Source organism: Leptodactylus fuscus, chromosome 6, assembly GCF_031893055.1.
Source record: "Leptodactylus fuscus isolate aLepFus1 chromosome 6, aLepFus1.hap2, whole genome shotgun sequence".
NCBI classification, from domain to species: Eukaryota; Metazoa; Chordata; class Amphibia; order Anura; family Leptodactylidae; genus Leptodactylus; species Leptodactylus fuscus.
The window spans coordinates 51036040-51058804 of record NC_134270.1 but is presented as its reverse complement, the minus strand read 5'-3'; the positions used below and the strand labels follow the sequence as shown (position 1 = coordinate 51058804).

Genomic DNA, 22765 nt, shown 5'->3' with positions numbered 1-22765 from the left:
TTGCTAGGCATACTTTCAATGTGACGTAAAGGATACCTACTTTACACATCGTCCATCCCATATATTTTCTTGGTGCATTTTCTGTAATTGTATATCAGTATTTTTTCTTCTTTGTCTCAGTAATGTTTATTTGATCTGTAAGCCAATTAGCCCTTTGTTTACCACATACTCTTCTTAATTTGCACTTTCCTCCAAGACAGTAGAAATGATAACTACTGGAGGCTTCCAAACTGTAGAGGAATAATTAGTCTGAATACTGTCTGAGGGTAGAAATTAAGGGAGGCAGTGCATGTTTGGGCACGTTTTTATAAAGGAAAAAAAAATAGGAGAGAAGATCATCAATTACCAGACTGTTGTGTTGACATAGTTAGGACTACTGGGAAGAAAATGTGTGGAAATAAAATTATAAATGAAGGTCTAATCATATAGTGTTACAGAGAATTGCTGTTATATATATATATATATATATATATACACAGTCCTATGAAAAAGTTTGGGCACCCTTATTAATCGTAATCATTTTTAGTTCTAAATATTTTGGTGTTTGCAGCAGCCATTTCAGTTTGATATATCTAATAACTGATGGACACAGTAATATTTCAGGATTCAAATGAGGTTTATTGTACTAACAGAAAATGTGCAATATGCATTAAACCAAAATTTGACCGGTGCAAAAGTATGGGCACCTCAACAGAAAAGTGACATTAATATTTAGTAGATCCTCCTTTTGCAAAGATAACAGCCTCTAGTCGCTTCCTGTAGCTTTTAATCAGTTCCTGGATCCTGGATGAAGGTATTTTGGACCATTCCTGTTTACAAAACAATTCAAGTTCAGGTAAGTTTAATGGTCACCGAGCATGGACAGCCCGCTCTCAAATGATCTGAAAACAAAGATTGTTCAACATAGTTGTTCAGGGGAAGGATACAAAAAGTTGTCTCAGAGATTTAACCTGTCAGTTTCCACTGTGAGGAACATAGTAAGGAAATGGAAGACCACAGGGACAGTTCTTGTTAAGCCCAGAAGTGGCAGGCCAAGAAAAATATCAGAAAGGCAGAGAAGAAGAATGGTGAGAACAGTCCAGGACAATCCACAGACCACCTGCAAAGAGCTGCAGCATCATCTTACTGCAGATGGTGTCACTGTGCATCGGTCAACAATACAGCACACTTTGCACAAGGAGAAGCTGTATGGGAGATTGATGAGAAAGAAGCCGTTTCTGCAAGCACGCCACAAACAGAGTCACCTGAAGTATGCAAAAGCACATTTGGACAAGCCAGCTTCATTTTGGAAGAAGGTCCTGTGGACTGATGAAACAAAGATCGAGTTGTTTGGTCATACAAAAAGGTGTTATGCATGGCATCCAAAAAAAGCAGCATTCCAAGAAAAACACTTGCTACCCACTGTAAAATTTGGTGGAGGTTCCATCATGCTTTGGGGCTGTGTGGTCAATGCCAGCACCAGGAATCTTGTTAAAGTTGAGGATCGCATGGATTCCACTCAGTATCAGCAGATTCTTGAGAATAATGTTCAAGAATCAGTGACGAAGTTGAAGTTACGCCAGGGATGGATATTTCAGCAAGACAATGATCCAAAACACTGCTCCAAATCGACTCAGGCATTCATGCAGAGGAACAATTACAATGTTCTGGAATGGCCATCCCAGTCCCCAGACCTGAATATCATTGAACATCTGTGGGATGATTTGAAGCGGGCTGTCCATGCTCGGCGACCATCAAACTTAACTGAACTTGTATTGTAAAGAGGAATGGTCCAAAATACCTTCATCCAGGATCCAGGAACTGATTAAAAGCTACAGGAAGCGACTAGAGGCTGTTATCTTTGCAAAAGGAGGATCTACTAAATATTAATGTCACTTTTCTGTTGAGGTGCCCATACTTTTGCACCGGTCAAATTTTGGTTTAATGCATATTGCACATTTTCTGTTAGTACAATAAACCTCATTTGAATCCTGAAATATTACTGTGTCCATCAGTTATTAGATATATCAAACTGAAATGGCTGTTGCAAACACCAAAATATTTAGAACTAAAAACTATTAAGATTAATAGGGGTGCCCAAACTTTTTCATAGGACTGTATATATATATATATATATATATATATAACCAGACCGTGTTTTTCTATTGCTCAACGATCCAATTCTTGTACTCACTAGAATCTTGTCTTTCTGGCTCCCTTACATAACAATGACACACAAACCGGTTGACTCCTATAAGGTCATGTTCACATCTGCATCGGAGTCTCCATTAGGATACTCTATCACGGTGTCCGCCTGAAGTTGGCAGATGTAAAAGTCCTGCACCCATTACTTTTTTGTCCTGAGGTTTCAATTTAAAAACAAGAGACATCTCGTTGGATCCAATTATAGCCAATAGAGTCTGTTGGGCTCCATATGTGTCTGCTATTTTAGTGGTCCTCCTAACCAGAACAGACAGACCAAAAGAGACAGCGCAACACTAGTGTGAACTTAGCGAAACCCGTCTCTGCTAAAGACAGACAGGTTGTACATTCAGACATATTAGTTGGAACGCCAGTGTTGTATTCAGCTGCTATTTTCCTGACTGTGCTCTATCTTGTATGTCAGAACAGATCTTTAAATCCTTCTCTCAACCTTTTCCCAGACAAGTAGTTTATGCGCACAGAATCCCCTTTCTTTCTTAGTAAACTTTTGACACTGTTCCATGAGAAGACCCCACAGGGTTGCAGTTTCTGAAATACCGACCTCAGGTAGTCTACCACCGTTGACCATGCTTTGTTTGAAGTCACTCAGATCACTTGATTTTTACATTCTAATTTGGATTAACACTGCAAATGATCCTTAGAAAACTTGCTCACTTGATTTTATGTTGCCCTCTTGGGTCACCGATCTAAATTTCCAATCATTAAAGAGCAGGTGTCTTCAATAAAGTGTATATTCATATTTTACTATAAATATTTAAATATATAAATATTTACTTAAAATATTAAGGCCCTATCCTAAGTATAGGTCATCAACACCAAGTCATAGAGATATAACATCCGATAATTCACTGATCAACTGCTTCCAGCAGGTGACACACAGAGAATGGAGCAGGAGGCAGATAGCACTGTTCTCTGTGTAGTGGCCAGACCAGGTACTATAGGTCAGCTCCCATAACTGCAGGAACTCTGTTCTATTCTGTTTCCTCCTCCATTATCTGTGGTTGGCCAAACCACAACTTTCACGCCACTTGTAGATGACTGTAGCCAAGATCAGTGTCCTATCCATGTTTTTCCCGGATAGCACACTGACCCATACATTTCTATGGGACCATACACATGACCATGAATTAATCGGTTATGTGTGTGAGCCAACAGCCTGGGCCACAAAATATAGAACGGGTCCTATTCCTGTCCTATTTGGCAGCCCTGCTTCCATGGCTCCTATTCATTTAATGAAAGGAGCCGCGGAAGAACAGCCAATACACAGGCAGCACAGGGGTGACATACGCGTGTCCTCCATGTGCCACCTATGCCTTTAATTCACGGCTCAAAAAAGTCAATGGTACCGCACTCTCTAAAATTATATGTGGTGCTAGCGAAAAAAGGTCCTTCGACCCAAATATACTAGTGAAAATAGATTTTGCTGCACACACTGTTTTGTGATCAAAGGACTATAGAGATTTATTTTACAATATAGTTAACGCCTTTTGACACAATGCAAAATATTGGCATAGAAAGACAGGCTAGATCAATTGGATATGACGTTTCGGTCCTTAGACCTTCATCAGACGCAATCTAGTGTGGTAGCAGGATCAGTATAAGTGTCAAGGCATGCCTTATACTGATCCTGCTACCACACTAGATCGCGTCTGATGAGGGTCTAAGGACCGAAATGTCATATCCAATAGATCTAGCCTGTCTTTCTATGCCAATATTTTGCATTGTGTCAAAAGGCGTTAACTATATTGTAAAATAAATCTCTATATTCCTTTGATCACAAAACAGTGTGTGCAGCAAAATCTATTTTCACTTTAATTCATGGCTGGCCGGAAGCACAAGGTCATCTGCAAACAATCTAAGGCTAAGGCCCCACGTTGCGGAAACACAGCTATTTTGGTTTCAGATTTTGCTACAGTTTTTTGAGCCAAAGTCAGGAGTGGATTGAGCAGAAGGGAGAAGTATAAGAACTTCCTATATAATTCCCATTCTGTTTGTAGCCAGTTTTGGCTTTGGCTCATAAAACCGCAGCAAAAAGCTGTTTCTGCAACGTGGGGCCTCAGCCTAAAGCTGGATTAAAACCTGCATTTGAGTCTCTAGGAGATTCCGCCACAAAATCTTAAAATCAGAAGAGAGAAAAGTCCCGCAAGAAAACCGGGGAAAATCCAGTGGCCCCATTACAGTCTATGGAGTCCATGGGTTTCCATTGGAAACTGCTCTTTAAGCAGACAAGGTCTCCATCTCTCAGATCCCCATGTGGCCCTGAACAACAGAAACCCGTACACTAGTGTGAACCTAGTATTACTTCAATTTTTCCACAACCAAATTCTGAAATTCCTTCAGAAATGGCATGCCATGGGCAGACAAAAACAGTAAAGATCTTTTAATGCGAGGGGGGGGGGGGGGACAGTGACTTAAGTCCTGTGGAAGTAAATATGCAACAGGCTAGGAGACAAAATAATTCTACAATATCAATAATTGTATAATATAATATAAAGTAGTTATATAACTGCCCTCATAGCAGTTATATTCTTGTACATAAGGGGCAGTATTAATGTAGTTGAATTATTATACATAGGGAGCCATATTATAGTAGATATATTTTTGTACATAGGGGGTGATATTATAATTACATTCTTCTGTGTAGTTGAATTAGTATAGAAGTTATATTCTTGTACATGGGAGTTGTAATATAGTAACGATATCCATATACATAGGAGGCAGTATTATAGTAGTTATATTCTTGTACCTAGAGGACAGTATTCTTGTTATACTATTGTACATATGGACATTATTTTAGTAGTTATTTTCTTGCATATGGAGGCAGTTTTATGGAAGTTATATTCCTGCACTAGTACAATATACAGTAATAGTAATATTTTGCCTAATGATTGTACTGTTATAGTGGTTTGTAATTTGTCAGGACAGCAGTTGCATTGACTTGAAATTTCAGAAAGTGTAAGTATAAGTGATAAGATTCTATAAATATAAATGAGGACACCTACTGGTACAATGCTTAAATATTATCTATGTTCGTAGTCTGTCATCGAAACATTGACAAAATGACTGAGTTGAGAAAACAGGAGAACACCTGCTTCAGTGCATATGGGCCTCCCTTAGCGTCAGCTCCCAGGATGTTACCTCTACACAGAGAAACACCACAAAGGCAATTAATATCACCATACCCAGCCGCAACAAAGAGAATTGAATCTCCAGATGTAAAAGATACAGAACAAGATGTTCTTATGTACCATGGGTATTGGGCAAGGAAGACAAATAAGTGTATTTGCTGCTGCATAGGAAAATAAGGGAACAATCCCTCATTGGGACAAATGTAATCAAATGCTGTGACTGGTGAAATACATTACATAGGTTGCATGGATTTATGTGAATATAAAAAATCTACTACCATGTTTTGCGTACAGCACATATTTAGACCAATGTGCCTCTGTTGTTACAAATGATATACAAATCCTGTAAATTCTAATCCAGCAGTTGGGTCATTCCACACCCTCAGCCTCCCCTTCTCCTTCTTTAAGTTATGCTTGGTTAACATCTGCATTGGTATTCCGTCCGGGAGAGTCCGCATGGGACCCCCCGAACGGAATACCAAACGCAATTGCAGATGCTATGCAGTAAAAGCACATGGACCCCATAGACTATAATGGGGTCCGTGTGCTTGCTGCGTGCTGTCCGCACAAATGATGTGGACAGGAAAGTAGATGGTGAACTACTTTCCTGTCTGCATGATCCCTGCGGAGATTTGGCGGCAAGCACACGGACCCCGTTATAGTCTATGGGATCCATGTGCTTTCACTGGTCCACTGCTTACAGTTGCGTTCGGTATTCCGTTCGAGGGAGGTCCTCATGCAGGCTACCCCAGACGGAGTACCAACACAGATGTGAACGAGGCCTTAGCTACGAGAGGCATCATGGGAGTTTTTACATGTGGTCCTGCTATAAAGTTTATCCATAGAACCAGATCTTTCAATTATTTGTAAGAAACTTTTCTGCTGAATATGAAGCAGGAAAAAATGCTCCATTTTACAGTACCAGCAAAGTGCATGAGATTCCACACATCCACAGCGTTTTTCAAAAACACAGCCTTTTTCAAAAACACAGCCTGTCAATTTTACGCAAGCGTTTTCCCTATAGATTTAATAGGTGAAGAAAAACTAAAGAATAAAAGGACTCAAAAACACAATGAAAAAACACTGCAGAAAAAACAGCAATATATTTTCGCAGTTTTTTCCACTGCATTTTTTAGTTGTGATTGCTACATGGGGCCTTAGCCTTAAAGGGGCTGCCCAGGATTTTTTTTTTTTTTTTTAATTTTAGGCTGGGGAAGGTGAAAAAAATAAATAAAATAAATAATTTAAAAAATATGCTCACCTGTCCCCAGTCCTCCAGTGTCTCCCAGTGCGGTCCAGTCCTGCAGCTATGGTGTTTTATTCTTGCAGAAGTCCCTGCCAATCAGCGGCCTCAGTGAAGGACGCAGGAAGTCACCATCTATGATGTCTCATGTCCATTCAATAGGCCACTGATTGGCCTCAGTGATCATGTATTGAAGGAGAACACATAAACAGCAGTGTCGGAAAAGTTAGCAGATCTGGTAGTTAGGGAATAATGCCCTACAGTTAAAAGGCCAAATGTATGGAAAGCACTCGGTCTAATGCTGAAAGGGTAGCATATATAATTCCCCAAATTGAGGAGAGCCTGCCAATGATGCTGAATGGTGAGGAACGCCCCCTTGGTACTCGTCTATGGACGAGTACAGTCAGGAGGGGGAGGGCGTTCACTGCTCAGCGTCATCGTTGGGCGGTAAGGAATGCCCCCTAACAGTATAGCTGTTATGGTTCTGTGTATATATATAAAAAATTTTAAACGACAGAACCTCTAGTCTGCAGAACATTGCAGCGAGGTCCACAGGCCGAGTAGGCGGCTGTATGTCTGAACTCAATGTGAACAGGGTGCAACAAACACTGGCCAAGGTGCAGCGCGGTACTCACTGTGAACAGAGTGCAACAAACACTAGCCGAGGTGCGGCACTCACTGTGAACAGAGTGCAACAAACATGGGCAGTGGTGCGGTACTCAATGTGAACAGGGTGTAACTAAACCCTGCCAGTTAAGCTCACTGGCCAGATACACCAGAACTGCTGAAACAAACAAGGCTGCCAAGGGTTAACTAACCCCAGGTCAGCAAACACACATGGTCCTGCAACAGCTATGAGTCACCATGGAAGTATGAACATGCTCCTGCAACAGCTAGGAGTTAACTATGAAGTTTGACAGTTAAATAAGGCTATCTCAGGGACCAAACCTGCTGCAGCTCCACAGGCTGGAACAGTCTCTACTGCTCCTAGCCCTGGTGCAGAGCTGACAGTTCAGGATTTACAGGTCCTAACTAACAGCACCCAGAACGAAGCAGAGAAACCCCACACAGAGGCCTAGTCTGGCAACCTGCCTGAATACTGGAGCCTATCCCTGAAACTACTGTCATTAACCACTTCCGTGGACTTTCAGTCCATCTTTAGACAAAGTGTGAGCCCTAGGTGGGCGTCGGCTCACACTATTTAAAGGGAACACCCCATCCAATAGGGGCGGTGGTCATGACCTCACTGCTCATGCTCAGTAGGGGAGAAATGACAGCTTGTGAGCAGCTCCAAAAGTCTGAGCCTGCTCAGTAGGGTGAAAGCTGGACTAGACCGACCCGCAGGTGGTGCTGTGCGCCGGGAGAACAACCTGCGGGACTCAATCCTAACAATAGTACTGTCAGGAGGGGCGTTTCCAGCTAGACTCTCAGGAACGCCCTTCTGACAGTGACAGTGATGAGCTCTCGGTAACGGCACCGATAGCTTCCCAGGGCACATAACAGGAAAGCCGACAGTGTGCTGTTGGCTTTCTAGCAGTATATAAAACCGCATGTGCCCGAGGACAAGGTTCTCCTTAAAGGGGTTCTCCCATCTCAGTCTTTCAGCCAGGCTGCCTACAGTGTCTGCTTCTCACTTCCTGTATTTTTCCTACCCCCCTTCTGAACGGGACACAGAACACTTAAGCAGAGCACATTCTTGTACAGACCAGACTCAGTGTTATCTGTGTGTTTACATAGAGAGATAACAGACCAGGCTTTATCGCCAAAGTGCAACGGATTGTCTGCCGGCATTGAGTCACTTGTCCTATCTCCCAGGTCTGTGGTTATAGCAAAGCTGTGTACACAAAGAGAGGAATATTTAGGAAAAGTCTTCAATTTACATAAGCTACCAGTATAGATAGGATCCTTTAGATGGGACAACCCCTTTAATTCCAAATGGATGGGGGTTGATAAATGCAGGTGCAAATTAACATGCCCATAGCCAAGACACATTGTGGAAAAACACGCACAGCAGACACACTATGATTTCCAAAACTACTACGTTTTTGGAAATCACAGCATGTGAATTATACTTGCGGAAACAGCAGTGTATTTCTTTTAGGTATAATGGAAGCAGAAAATCCACACCGTGCCAGTTTGTGTTGTGGGTTTACCCTGTGGCATTCAACCTTTCCAAAGACTGAAAGCAGCAGGAAATCCATTGCAAGCCCTGTAGGTGTGCCACTGCAGAAAAAAAAAAAAAAAGTTTTGCCATTTTTTTTTCTTGTGGTGGTTTCTTTCAGTAAAATATGCTGCTAATTTCAGTGATGGAAGTTTGTATAACCCCAGCCTAAGGTCTCTTTAGAAGTTTTGTTTTTTTTGACCCCAAAACTATGGCGTCCTCACTCTCAGTATGCACTGACTATAATAATGAAATATGAAGCAGATGGTTCCCATCAGATCTACCATCAGTTCCATGCAAATATGAGAATCTTGATTCAGAAACCGGCCTGTCATCCGCGTTGTTCTTCTACAGTTGCATTGAAGTCTTTAGTAATCTATACACAAGCATCATCTACAATTGCTTATTTTCTTCCTGACATATACGTCATCATTGTTCGGATGTTTACTTGACTGACAGGTTAGTGATGACAGCACTGCTCAGCATCTTAAGAACCTTATTCATACAAGCAGAGGGAAACATGCCGGAACACTACTGACATCCTCCTCAAGACACAATGCAGGAGACATGGCACATGTTGTGGAAACAGTCAGCAGCATTCCACAGAAATACCTCCAAACAAGAGACTGCGAGTTCCTTTTAAACTGAGACAAAATATAGAAAAAAATAACATCCCCCCTGCAGATGTCTAAGACTAACCTGGAAATATTTCTCAGTTATTGTTAGCTAGGAGTTGTCACCCTGCTTTCCACACACGCAGAACGGCATCTAACTTTACATTTTAGTAAATTTGGAAGTTATCAGTCTGTATATTGGTGTTTACTGTAGTTATGGCCTTCTATATGTGAGCCAGGAAGCTCAGGATGCACATGGCTATAAGGCCCGGTTCACATCTGCGTTCAGGTTTCATCTGCAGAGTCCGCTCCTGAACGGAAACCTATCCGCATAAAAAAGTGGTTACCTAAGGAAACCTGTGGACCCTATAGACTATAATGGAGTCTGTGTGGTTTCTGCTCGGTTTCCGCACAAAAAAATGCGGAGAGAAAAGTGCTGCTTGCTGGAGTATTGTTTTTTTTTTTTTTTCCTTTGTCGGGGGGGGGGGGGGGGGGAGTAAAGCCATGTAATTTTACAAGTCAAGGCGTATTCCATAGAGTTATCTGTCACCTAAGTCTATTAGGTGATAATAAGTCTTGATTATCCCCTGACCCTGGTCTATAGTCTCTTACTCTGCCAAACTAGTATCCCTGTGCTATGCTGACGAGGTCCAAAAGACAGAAACAGCGCTGTCCATAGCTGGGAATCTGTTCCTTTTGGAATACAAATACTAGTTTGGCAATAAACCCCGCATTATGTCAGTAGGCTTATTAACCGAGTCATGCATGATGTTAAGGAGGCTGCCCCTAGAGGGCAGCATACAGAAGCACTGTTCTCTTAATTACATCCTGGAGAATAGATTTGCATATTTTTTACCCTAAGTCTATTAAGTGATTTTGCTCAACCAAGTGACTGCCAGAACTAGGTAATGCATTTATCTACATGTGCAGAGATACATTTTCACACTTCACCACATCCTCCTTGCCAATAAAATCAAATATATACCATTTTGCTAATAAAGTGCCAAGTGCGGTTCCATTTCCAGCAAGTGCTCTAAGGTCTCTCTTCAAAGCCATGCTTAAGACCTCCCCCATGCTGTGACTGACTACATTTTATGTAGATTGTGAGCCCCACATAGAGCTCACAATGTACATTTTTTCCTATCAGTATGTCTTTTTTGGAATATGGGATGGAAATCCATGCAAACACGGGGAGAACATACAAACTCCTTGCAGATGGTTTTATGCCCTTGGCGGGATTTGAACACCAGGACTCCAGCGCTGCAAGGCTGCAGTGCTAACCACTGAGCCACCGTGTGGCCCCTGACCACAACAGACTTTCTGTCAGCCACTAATGAGTTAAAGTTTATTTTTGTCAGCAATAATAGGCATATGGCAACTAGGATTGTCTTTGCGAGTCATGTGATCAACAGGTGTTGAGATCAGGGCTCTGTGGGGGCCATACATATCTTCCAGGACTCCTCCTCCAAAGGGTTGTCACGACAAATATTGACATGATTTACATGTCTCTTCTGTTATTTACTTCATTTGGCTACTCAACAAAAATAAAGTTTATGTTCATGGCCCCTTCAACAGCCCTAGCTCTTTGTGTTTCTGTCTGTTCTTTATGCGCAACCAAATGACTGGACCGACATCAGGTGTCCGGGAAGGTTTTAGACCAAGTTTCACCTCTGTAGGACGTACCGTACCTGAGATACAGTATCCCCAAAAAATGACCTGCATTAGCCAATACAAGCCTGCAAGTGTTTTGCTCATATTCCAATTGCCATACACATGATTACATGTCACTTAGAAGCTTGCAGGTGCTTAGTCTCCACATGCACACAGCTTTACTCCAGGTTTCCATAACAACCCAGTCATTTTTCTTCACTGCTGTAGGCCAGCTTTAAAGAGGCAAGGCGCTGTGGATGACACTGTTACCCAAGGTCCCATACACACAGCTTTCCTCCAGAATTTCATAACAACCGATCACAGGTTTTTCACTGATATCCAAACTCAGATACACATGACGATTATGGACCAATGGAAACTCGCAGGTTTTTCAGTCTTCACATACACACAGCTTTACACCAGGTTTCCATATTCTTATGGGGCCACTACACAAACAAAAAATTAAATATACCCATGTTACTACTGCTAAAGTTTATTCTGCAAGATTTCATGATGTGGACTTGGTTGTTCACACATGGATTTTTCATTTTGGCCTCATTTGTGCTGTGTGTTGTTGTTCATACGAGATTGTACTTACCTAGTCTTTAGAATCTCTAAGGACCAAATTTTTTTTATTATGTACTGATATGTAAAACCATAGAATACAAAGAGAGTGGTCATAATGTGCTCAGATCTTTACAGTAAAACGACACAATTCTACACCGTGAAGCAACATACAGTGACAGCAGGAAAGCACCAACTCTACAGAACGGCTAAGTCCTTGCAGTCACAGAGCACTGGTTGGCACTGGTACAGCCTGTTATTAAGCCCCTGTATTTGGCGTGGCCTCACCTGTGTCCTACTCTCTCACTTGGCTACATTTGCATCCATGGAGACAACCATAGTAACACAATACAACTTGCTCTTGTTCAGCCCCAAGTGTTTCCCATTAGGATTAAACGCACTGGGAGGCAAAATGTTACAAGACCGGCAAATAATTCATTGAGACGCGTGACATTTTCTTTGATATTCACTTTGCTACAACTCTGGGCATTAAATGGGTTCTGGACATCAAATAACAAGGAATAATGAACGATGACCTATTCTTATTAGTAAAGCAGCAATGACTGTCTGGATTACAAATATGGAAATGTGGAATATGCTCATGGACAATGACAGATATACAGTATTTAAGTCTCTGCCATCAACCCAAACACCATATTGCGGCCGAGACACCTGGATCTTTTGTGGTTCTGCTAAAACGCTAAAGTGCCGCGGGAACAACCGCGGTGTGAATGCATTGCGGTTCTTCCCGCAGCGCTTTGAACAGAAAGTTCACAGTTTTCCACCGCGGACTTTCTGTTACAATTATATCTATGTGAAAGCGTTTCCGTAGATATAATTGACATGCTGCGATTTTCAAAACTGCAACGGTTTTGGAAATCGCAGCATGTTCACGCTGCGATTTTTCCACAAAGTGGGCATGAGATTCGCATGAATCCCATCCACTTTGCAAGTACTGTAAAATGCTGCTATTTTTCCCGAGGCGCTTCCGCACAAAATCAGCCTCCAAAATAAGCCTCCAATAGAACTCTACTGGGAGGATTTTTTTGGAGGCTGATTTTGAGGCGGATTCCTGACCAAAAAACTATGTGTGAACTCAGCCTTATAAAGATTAGCGTACACAGTCTTAATAAATCTGCTCCACTGATTTCAATTCAATTATTTATACACACACTTTTGGGCAGCCGTAAAATTAAAATGGAGACATGTTATGTGGGAAAGGCTGGGTTCACATCTGCGTTGGACTCCACTACAGATTCTGCCTAAAATCAGACTTTTCTCTCTGCTGGTTTCAGTATAAAACCTGTAGAAACCTGGCGGACCCCATTTATAGTCTATGGAGTTCACAGGTTTCTGCGGGTAACCGCTTTTTAAGCAGACAGGCTCTCTATCTTTCGGGTCCCCATGCGAGCTGGAACAATGGAGACCCACACACTAGTGTGAACCAAGCGTCAATGAAAAGATGGACACCATATAGATCATATCCATTTTCTGTTGTTTTTTTTCTAATCAAGCTAAACACAAAGTATAGCATTTTTTTTCTAGAAATGGTTGGTCCGCTGATCAGTAACACAACACATCCAGAAAATCTATATGTCAGCACTCATACGTGAAAAACGAATGTGTGAATAATGACAAAATCTATGGGTTAGTGAAAAAAACAGACAGCATACAGATGTCATTCATCTCATTCAATACAAGATATAACTTTTTTTTTTCTGAAGACAGTTGATCTTTTTTTGAGATTTTTTTAAAAAAATGAGTGAACCACTGAGGCTATTTTTACATATCTGTGTCAATTCTCGGCCATGTTTTCTGCAACTGAGTAAGCGTCCATGTGGCATCCACTTTTTTCACAGGCCTATTGATTTTCAATGGAGAAGTTGGTCCATAAAATAAGGTCCACGGTTACAATTTGGTAAAAGTAGAGCACGCTGTACTTTTTCATAGATCACAAACAGTTTATACAAAACGACTATGAAATCAAAATGTCTGTATGTCGTCTGTGGAAAACACTGACAGTACACGAATATAAAAATCGGGCGTGTCAATAAGGCCCAACTAATAAATTCTTCATCCCAAAACAATATTAATAACTCTCCTCAAAGATCTTGACGCTTAGTAATACTTAAAGAAGGGCTCCCATTATCAAAAGTTGACACCTACCCACGTGAGGGTACTCGATCAGTGAGGATACAATTGATGGGATCCTCAACGTTCAAGAATGGGGTCTTTACCTCCCGTTTGAATGGAGGGGCAGTTTAGTATAAGCATTGCTCTGTTTAATGATCAGTTATCATCCTTCCTATGGATAAGTGATACATTTGGGTTATGGAAAACCTCTTTAAGTATTACTAGATTACAAGCTCTTGAGATCACATTATGGCGCTGATTGGCGCTCCTGCTTGTACAGTGATACGTTTCTTTCCTGTTATCTCTGTATGTTTAGTCACATTGATTCCCTGGAGATATTTGGATAGAAAAAACAGGGTTACTACCTGCTTATAAAAACTCTCAAGAATAACAGAAACAATACACATATAAATGTATACATTGCAGAGCAGAGGCGGGCAGACTTGAGGACTCCGCTATATCTATATTGTCTATAGCCATAAGACTCTTTATATAGTACAAGAATTAGTGACACAAAGACATATAAAAGACCGGGCCTCATGTATAAAGACTGATGCAGACAAAAAGCATAGGAGATTCAATACACATATAACATTATATAGAACTTATCTGCAACCTGTGGTTCTCCAGCCATGAAAAGACTACAACTACCAGCATGCTCTGACAGCCATAGGCCATATATTGATTGATAGAGATTGTCAAGTGACAACTTTAGAAGTAAACATGTTAACTCCAATGAAGAAGGGGGCTACTGCCAGATATCTCCATGTTGCTTCTCTATAAAGGAAAAATGACCCTATATTCACACGACAGTGAATATCGGCAATGTGACAGCTGTTTTTTTTTTTAATAGTTGTGACACGGCTGCATTAAATTCAATGTATGTAAATAGGGTAAATTCACATGACCAATTTTTTGACAGTCCATTTCCACGGGCCGTTAAAAAATGGAACATGACGTACTGATATGTATAAGGGATCTTTGAAAACAGGTATCCTCAGGTGTAAAATGGCCATGAAAAACGGATGTTTTTCACAGCTGTTTTCACCATTGGCCGTGTAAATGTAGCTTTTGACTCTTGCTACAAGGGGACTTGGCTGGGCAATAATAAGACCGCATATGTCTCTCTTCCAGATGCAACTAAGAATAGTGAATATAATCAGGCTGCAATTCACCAAAATTGGATTTTTGATGATCATTGATCACTGGGTTGCAGCAGCTTGTGGATCGCAATGTGACCACATCCAATATCATGTAGCTTTGTGACAGCCTATCACCATATAGCCATAGTCTAACGCTTCATCTTCCTACAAAAATACAACATTGCAGCATATTAACCCTTTCACCCCATAGAAATGCATGTCACAGGAACATGGGGGTTATAACACTGGAAACTGACAACCATGACTATTGAGACAGTCCACCAACGCAGAGGAAAACAAGGTTTTGACAATTTATATTTCTTGTTGTCCAATCCTATTATTTCTGTGATAAGCGGTGCTAACTCTACAGGACTGTCACTTATCTCCATCTGCCTGATTTCTTTGGCCAGCTTGAGGTGTATGACCTTGCAACTCAAGTTTTGTCTCATGTGACATGATATATTCTTCAGCCTCAGGCCTATGGAAACAGATCTGCTTAGTGACTTGTAACCACAAAAACATAAGACCAATTCCCAATAACTTTCACACTAATAATAATAATAATAATAATAGGATTGTATAAGGTCCCTTGGAATTGACCATAGTTGTTTACTTTATATTATCCACAATTACCAATAATTTTAATGGCCCCATACATATCCATAGCTTTTACTGATGACTATCCACAAGACATAGAGCAGGTCTTATTCCGGCACAGACTCACCTATACTAGAGTATTTATGGATCCTTCATTATAATTGACATACGTCTACAATATGGACATGGTTTTTGTGGAACATGGATCCCTTTTTGCAGACAGTAAAAACCACTACAGTCACATGCATGTAGCCTAGGATGTAAAGATTTCCACACTTCACTGTTTTCATATATTCAATATTAGGACATTTGCCAGAAATTAGGGATATTTTGCAATCCCACTTCTCTTCAATGCCATCAATGGGATATTTTCTTCTGATAACTAAATAATATTAAAATGTATGGCCTGCACAATAAATTTTCTATTGAAGGATATAGGATTAGGATATATTCACACATGGCTGATTTGTTTCAGACATGTCTGCATCTGAAACTCTTCCATACATCTAAATGAAGTTGTTTGCATGGTAAGTATATTGTACATTGAATTCTACAAGCCACATTCAGAAAGGGAGCGCTGTAGACATTTCTGCGGTGTGTGAACGAACCTTATCCATCTGAATGAGCAGCTGTCTTACTAGTGTGATCCCCTCTATACATGGGACTGAAGTATATGACTTGTCCTGAGCTGTATACACATGTCCACCGCAGTGATGTAAACAACCTCAGACGCAGTCTCAAGGCTTGAGGTCGCCATTCTGAAATTTATCAATAGAAATGTTTAGTGCTTTTTGGGCTTGTCCACGCTAACATTTATGTATTTTGATTACTGGAAACTGATAAACATTTGATCATAGAAATAAATAGGAAATATCATAAATTGTTTTCTCGAAAACCTGTAGCTACAACGCTGTACATATAAAAGCGAACTGCCCCTTTAAGACCCTCTTGTATGAGACAAGTAACGCAGTATAACTTCCTGTGCCTAATATTTACAATACCAATTGTAATGATAATTCATCACAATATTGTCCATTACAGGGTAACTGATTTTTCTATGGCAACATCCCCATATAATCCAACATATGTGCAGATTCAGTACAACATGCTGCAAGGAGAAGCATCAGCATCCACTTCAGGAATTCTTGCACATTAGTTGCTACTCACCAGCAGCCAAGGAAACCCCATGCAGGATACAACAACAAGCAGTCCTATCTCAGGATCATATAATAAGCCTTATCCTATGGCACTGGTACAAGTTATGACAATAGTGCCACACATAACATCACTGCTGTACCTCAGATCCCAGTCTGTCCTTATGGTGCCCTGCACAGTCCTCTGTCTGATCTGTGTCACTGGCATGAAAGTGGCTTGGCAGGGGGGAGGTCTGCAGGGCAAAAAAAAGTCAAAGCACTCCACTCCTTGCACTTATCCAGGGGTGCACAAGTCCTGGGAATTGTCCCTTGCAGTGATATGGGGTAACCACCAGCAGCATGCCTCCCTTTAACCCCTTCTTAGCCGGTTACCTCCATTTAGCAGGTGACACCTGTCTGGCCGTTGCGAGCTTTTGCTTGGGAATGAGATGTGCGGAATAGGAGGTGACTGGGTGGGTGGGATTGATCAGATTACAGGGTTGAGACAAGGGATGAAGGTGACAGAGCTGCCAGGAAGTACAAAAGGGGGAGGGGGGCCTGGCACAAGGCGCCTCTCAGCTCATACCAGGCGGGAAGGCAAAGGCACAGAGGGGGCAAAGCCAAGGCAGGCAGGGGGAGGGCAGACACGGGAGAAAACCTGCCTGCAAACCTCTTCAGGACCAGGGTGACGATCTGGGGGCAAAGAATCATCGCGGGACCTTGTCACTGTCCATGTGTGTCCCATAGGGAAATCCTATGTGAACTGCGGTAATGCCGCGACTGCAGTGTAAATCGCGGGCGAGATCGTATTGGGAACCTGTCACTGCACCCTGACACCTACCAGCCTGGGACTATGGGGAAGAAACGGGATGGCTTTACAGATTGTTTCCATTTATCGGTTGGGCATCGTCCGATGTAAACGCTTGCGATATTCCGACCGCTGAGAACTTTACGGCTTTTGCCAAAAGCTTCGTGTGTAGAGGTGCAGAAAAGTGGGGATCAGTATGTACTAAAGAAGTGTCATAGGGGTATCTGGAGGTATCCATTGTATGAGCTTCATCATCATCATTATCATCATCATCATCATCACTATTAGTAATATGTAGAAGTGCATTGATGTATTTAGGAGATAGATATCTTAGATATAACTTATTAGATAATAGATATATAAATAGATAGATAATGATAGGTAGGTAGATAGATAATAGATAGGTAGGTAGATAGATGATAGATAGTTAGGTAGATAGATAGGTAGATAGATAGATAGATAATGATAGGTACATAGATAGATAGATTAGATAGATAATAGATATATAAATAGATAGATAATGATAGGTAGATAGATAATAGATAGATAGGTAGATAGATAGATAGATAGATAGATAATAGATAGATAAAAGATAGATATTGATAGATAGATAATGATAGGTACATAGATAGATAGATTAGATAGATGATAGATAGATAGATAGATAAAAGATAGATATTAGATAGATAGATATTGGAACGTTGGGAGTATTGTCCTGAATCGTATTCACACTTAGATATTGTTGTACATATGTGACATATTTGCTTTTGTACCTGTAAATGAATCCTATGTATGGAACAGATAATGTATATATATATATATATATATATATATATATATATATATATATATATATAAGCTTTTATTAAATAAAAATCCTCTGGCAACTAAATGGTTAAATCCCCTATAACATTTCTGTATGTCATCTCTTTATCTTGGTATTTCTTCTATTTTATTACTATAATATAATTGGAGCTATTTCATGTATAAATGTGTTTTTTCGTTTTATATAGAAAAACCTGGTTAAGTATTTCTATATGATGCATGTATAATATGTTTCTGGAATTAACATTACACTAAATGTTATCTATTCATTGTAACATATACCTGTAATGGGCTGTATATTTTTTCTGTGGGAATATGGACATGTTATAGCTGTATAAAATCTGTACTAAATAATATACAAGTCAGTGCTGCACAAACCTCTAGATCCCATTCATTTATGAAGCAAACCATTTCAGGATTTATTAAATGTCGCCTGCTAGATTTCATGGAGAAAACCAAAATATATAAATAAATATCAATATACAGAGGAAAATAAGTCAAATATACACAAAAATAAATACATGAAATACAGGAAAAATCCCTTAAATGATGGTGATTCTGCTACTAAATATTGTAGTGTATATAATAACAGATAAGAGATACAATGGAAGAAGCATTAGATACTTTTAGATTCCCTGTATCAGAGCTATGAACAGTCTCTATAAATATAGACACATGAAATAAGAGCTGACTGACAATATTCTCTGCTGACCTGTAATTGTGCCCATAGGAGTTGCCATAGGCTTTTATGTGATAGGACTGATCAGCAGCATCTGTAGAAAGGATTGTGGAGCTTATGGATACACAACAATAACATTTATCCAACTAAATTGTTTGTTTATGAAATGTATTAAATATGTTTTTAAATGATACACTGGGACAATATGATATAGGAACAAATTCACATGTGGCGTAAAATCGACATATTTCAGTTTAAGAAAATTCTCTGCTGAAATCTACACCAAAGGCGATATATCCTCAGCTCATGTATGGAGTCATTTTCAGCATGTATATCTTCCTCTGAGGGCTTTGTATGTGTTATGGATTTTGGATGCTGAATATCTTTGTGCACTTTAATATTGGAATTGAGCACTAAAATCTAAAACATAAATCTAAAGAAAATAGATCATAAAATCATGAATCTAAATGTCTTGAAAAAAATTATGCTGAGAGGATTTCAGTGCAGATTTTGTGGTACATTTAACACCACATCTATAATGTAACACTAATCCATTGTGTATAAGATGCAAAATACATCCTGCTACACAGCTCAATAATATAGTGTTATACAAACACAGGCGTGTGTATTATTGTCATGTTCTATCTATCTATCTATCTATCTATCCATCCATTCATTATAATATCTATATATCATCTATCTATCTATTTATTATCTAGATATCTTTTTTATATTCTATGTATTCTACCTATCCAGCAAATATATTATCTATGTAACTAGCACCTATGTATCTCTCATGTCTGTCAGCCCATAAAATATCTATATCTGTACATGTTTATCTCATATATATTCTGTCTATGAACCTTTCTATTTATCCCTTAAATATCCGTCATCTGCATCTATACATCTCCATTTATCCGATATGTATTTTATCTACCAAGCAAATATCTATCTATTAATGTGCTTGTGCCACATACACACTTAACCCCTTTACAGGATAAGAGTCAGATAACTGAGGATTTGACTCATGGCAGCCCCAGTAACCAGGAGAATTGTGTATAGAGAGAAGCGTCCAGACCATTTAAATATCTATCTATCTATCTATCTATCTATCTATCTATCTATCTATCTGTCTGTCTGTCTGTCTGTCTGTCTGTCTGTCTGTCTGTCTGTCTATCTATCTTTCTGTCTGTCTGCCTATCTATCTAATTCTATTCTAATATATACCTGCATAATGAAAAATAATTGCCATTTCTGTATATGCTATGCATCTATTAATGACAGACATGTATAGGAGCCATATACTGATTTCTTTAGTCATTTTCTATTCTGTTGTGCTCTTCTTCTTAATATTACTGTTAGTTATTATATTATCTGGGGCTTCCCATCAGTGCTCTCTTATTAATATATTATTACATATGGACAACAGCAGGGCTGGCCTTAGGCTAGGTTCCCATTTATTTGGCCGTCCGTTCTTCTTTTCCTTCTGCGTGGGTACTGAATTGCTCACTACTGTAGTGTCCAGATGCAAGTGTGAACTGAGACATTGTGGTGCTTGACCACATAGGGTGCATTAACCTGAAGTGGATGCCACAGATGGCCGAACACCTGCGTCATGTATTTAGGTTATATTTGGTCACTGTCTATTGCTACTATTTCAGCAGTATTTACTCTTGTGTATGTACAGTATTTCTGCAGTGTATGACGGCACTGTATGTCATTGTTTAAGCAATATGTTACTTCACCAATGTCCTATTATAGTCACTAATGCACCATATTTTCCACCTTAGGGGGTGTTACCACTAGCGCCGCTGTCCGCCCTTTGTGATTCCTTCTAAATCCCAGGAAACACTGCTTGGGGACGGCTTGCTGGCAGTCAGTTTAAAAACCCATTCAGTTCAATTAAAGCAAACCGCTGGTGTCCGTATGCAGCCTCTCCGCCATGAAGCCGTACATGCCCTACTTTGTGTCCGTGCAAAAAATACTGGTTTCACGGCGGAGAGGCTGCTATACGGACACCGGCAGTTTGCTTTAAAAACCCATTGAAATGAATAGATTTTTAAACTGACCGCCGACAAGCCGTCCCCAAGCAGTTTTTCCCAGGATTTAGGCGGAATCACAAAGGGTGGACAGTGGCACAAGTGTGAACACCGCATTAGGCTGTATTAACAGGATATGTATGACACCCATTTTCATGGATTTGTGCAAAAAAAAAATTGTGACATATATATTGTGACTTTATATTTTTTTATGCCAGATAACTGTAGGGCAAGGCATAATAAATTTGCCCCTTCGAATTTATTCACACAGCCACTTTTTAAACTGGCGTAGATTTAGATCTCTTATATAACTCATAGCAGTTTTGTTGGTGTTAGTTATAGTAAATTTGTAAAGCTGAGGCATCTCCCTCCTAACCTGCTTTGTTCTGTGGCTACTCTTTTTTAAAAAGGGAGGTAGACCTCCCTCCGTCTGGTGTCTGTCTGCATTCACCCCTATGTAAAAACCAAGGCAGAAACTTTCTTTCTTCATATTCACTTTTCTGACACTAGGTTCACACCTGCGCTCGTGTTTCTGTTTTTCGGGTCTATTTGGGGACCCGTATAATGGAAACCTAATCAGCTTAAAAATCTGTTACCCGCAAAAAGCCACAGATCACATGGACTATAATGGGTCTGCCGAGTTGCCACACGAAAAATGAGGATTTCTTTCCGCATTTTTCAAGCAGAATGGGGGACGGAAAGTGCTGGTGTGAATGAGCCCTGAAAACAGTGCTGCATCCAGTTACCAAAGTAACAAACCTGACCTGAAAGTTTCTGGTATTTTTTTATACTGTATATATATATATATATATATTTTTTGTAGATTGGGAGCCCCATATAGGGATCACAATGTACATTTTTTTTTATCTCCTATCAGTATGTATTTGCAGAATGGGAGGAAATCCACGCAAACACGTGGAGAACATACAAACTCCTTGCAGATGTTGTTCCTGGTGGGATTCGAACCCAGGACTCCAGCGCTGCAAGGCTGCAGTACTAACCACTGAGCCACCGTGTGGCCCCTCCCCATTTTTTTACATTATAGTCAATGGAAATGGAAGTGGTCAGAGGGGGCTCCATCTGTGCCCATTACTCTACTAATGTACAATGCGGTATTTCTATGACAGATGACAGCAACAGGCGCTAATAATGTTAGTGTGAATACAGCCATACATTTGCAGTGGTTAAAAAACAGCTCTGAGTTTGGATTAAAAAAAAAGACCAATGGAATTCATCCATTACTAAAGTCCGTTAAGAACGGATGAAAACGGATATTAACAACAAAATACGTCACACACGGATGATAAATGACCGTGAGAAGAGCAGCAGTTCGTCAGCTTTCCTCAGGTTGTACACAGCCCTATACACGACGTGACAGCACAGCATATAGGTGATTGCGCCACCAGAAGGTACTGGCAGGAATAACTAAAGCAATCCGTTGTCCAGTTAATTAGTTGTTACTAATTAGACGTCCAGATGTCAGAGGTGACACCGGGAAAGAGCCCGGGACCCGCTCCCGCCTCCATTCCCGCCTCTCCCTCACAGCTAACATTCCCGCCTCTATAGGCCGCCTCTGGCAGATAACCCCGCCTCCGAGCGCTAGACCCGCCCCTCGTCTGTGACAAGTGTTTGATATAAAACGGGACCCTGTCATTGACCTCAATCCACGCCCACGTATATGCTAATCAAAACTACATCACTCGTTCATTCATTGACTAGCCGGTCAAGCCACGCCCACAGGTTTTGACGGGCACTGTTTATCGTAGCGAACACGCCCCCTTCACGCAATTTGACGCCCATTAACGTCCTTTACGTAGCCGCGACGTCACTGCGCTCCGCCCCCCGCT

At 40.5% G+C, this 22765-nt stretch overlaps 1 protein-coding gene across 1 annotated transcript in view; it reads right to left on the bottom strand.

Annotated features, from left to right (window-relative positions):
* The window catches only part of LOC142210000 (tumor protein p73-like), a 43854-nt gene extending 27058 nt beyond the window's left edge, over nucleotides 1-16796 (bottom strand). Inside the window, exon 1 of the mRNA XM_075279032.1 lies at nucleotides 16732-16796. Within this exon, the coding sequence (XP_075135133.1) occupies nucleotides 16732-16796 (65 nt within the window). The remainder of the gene's footprint in view (nucleotides 1-16731) is intronic.
* Between the last annotated feature and the right edge of the window lie 5969 nt (nucleotides 16797-22765).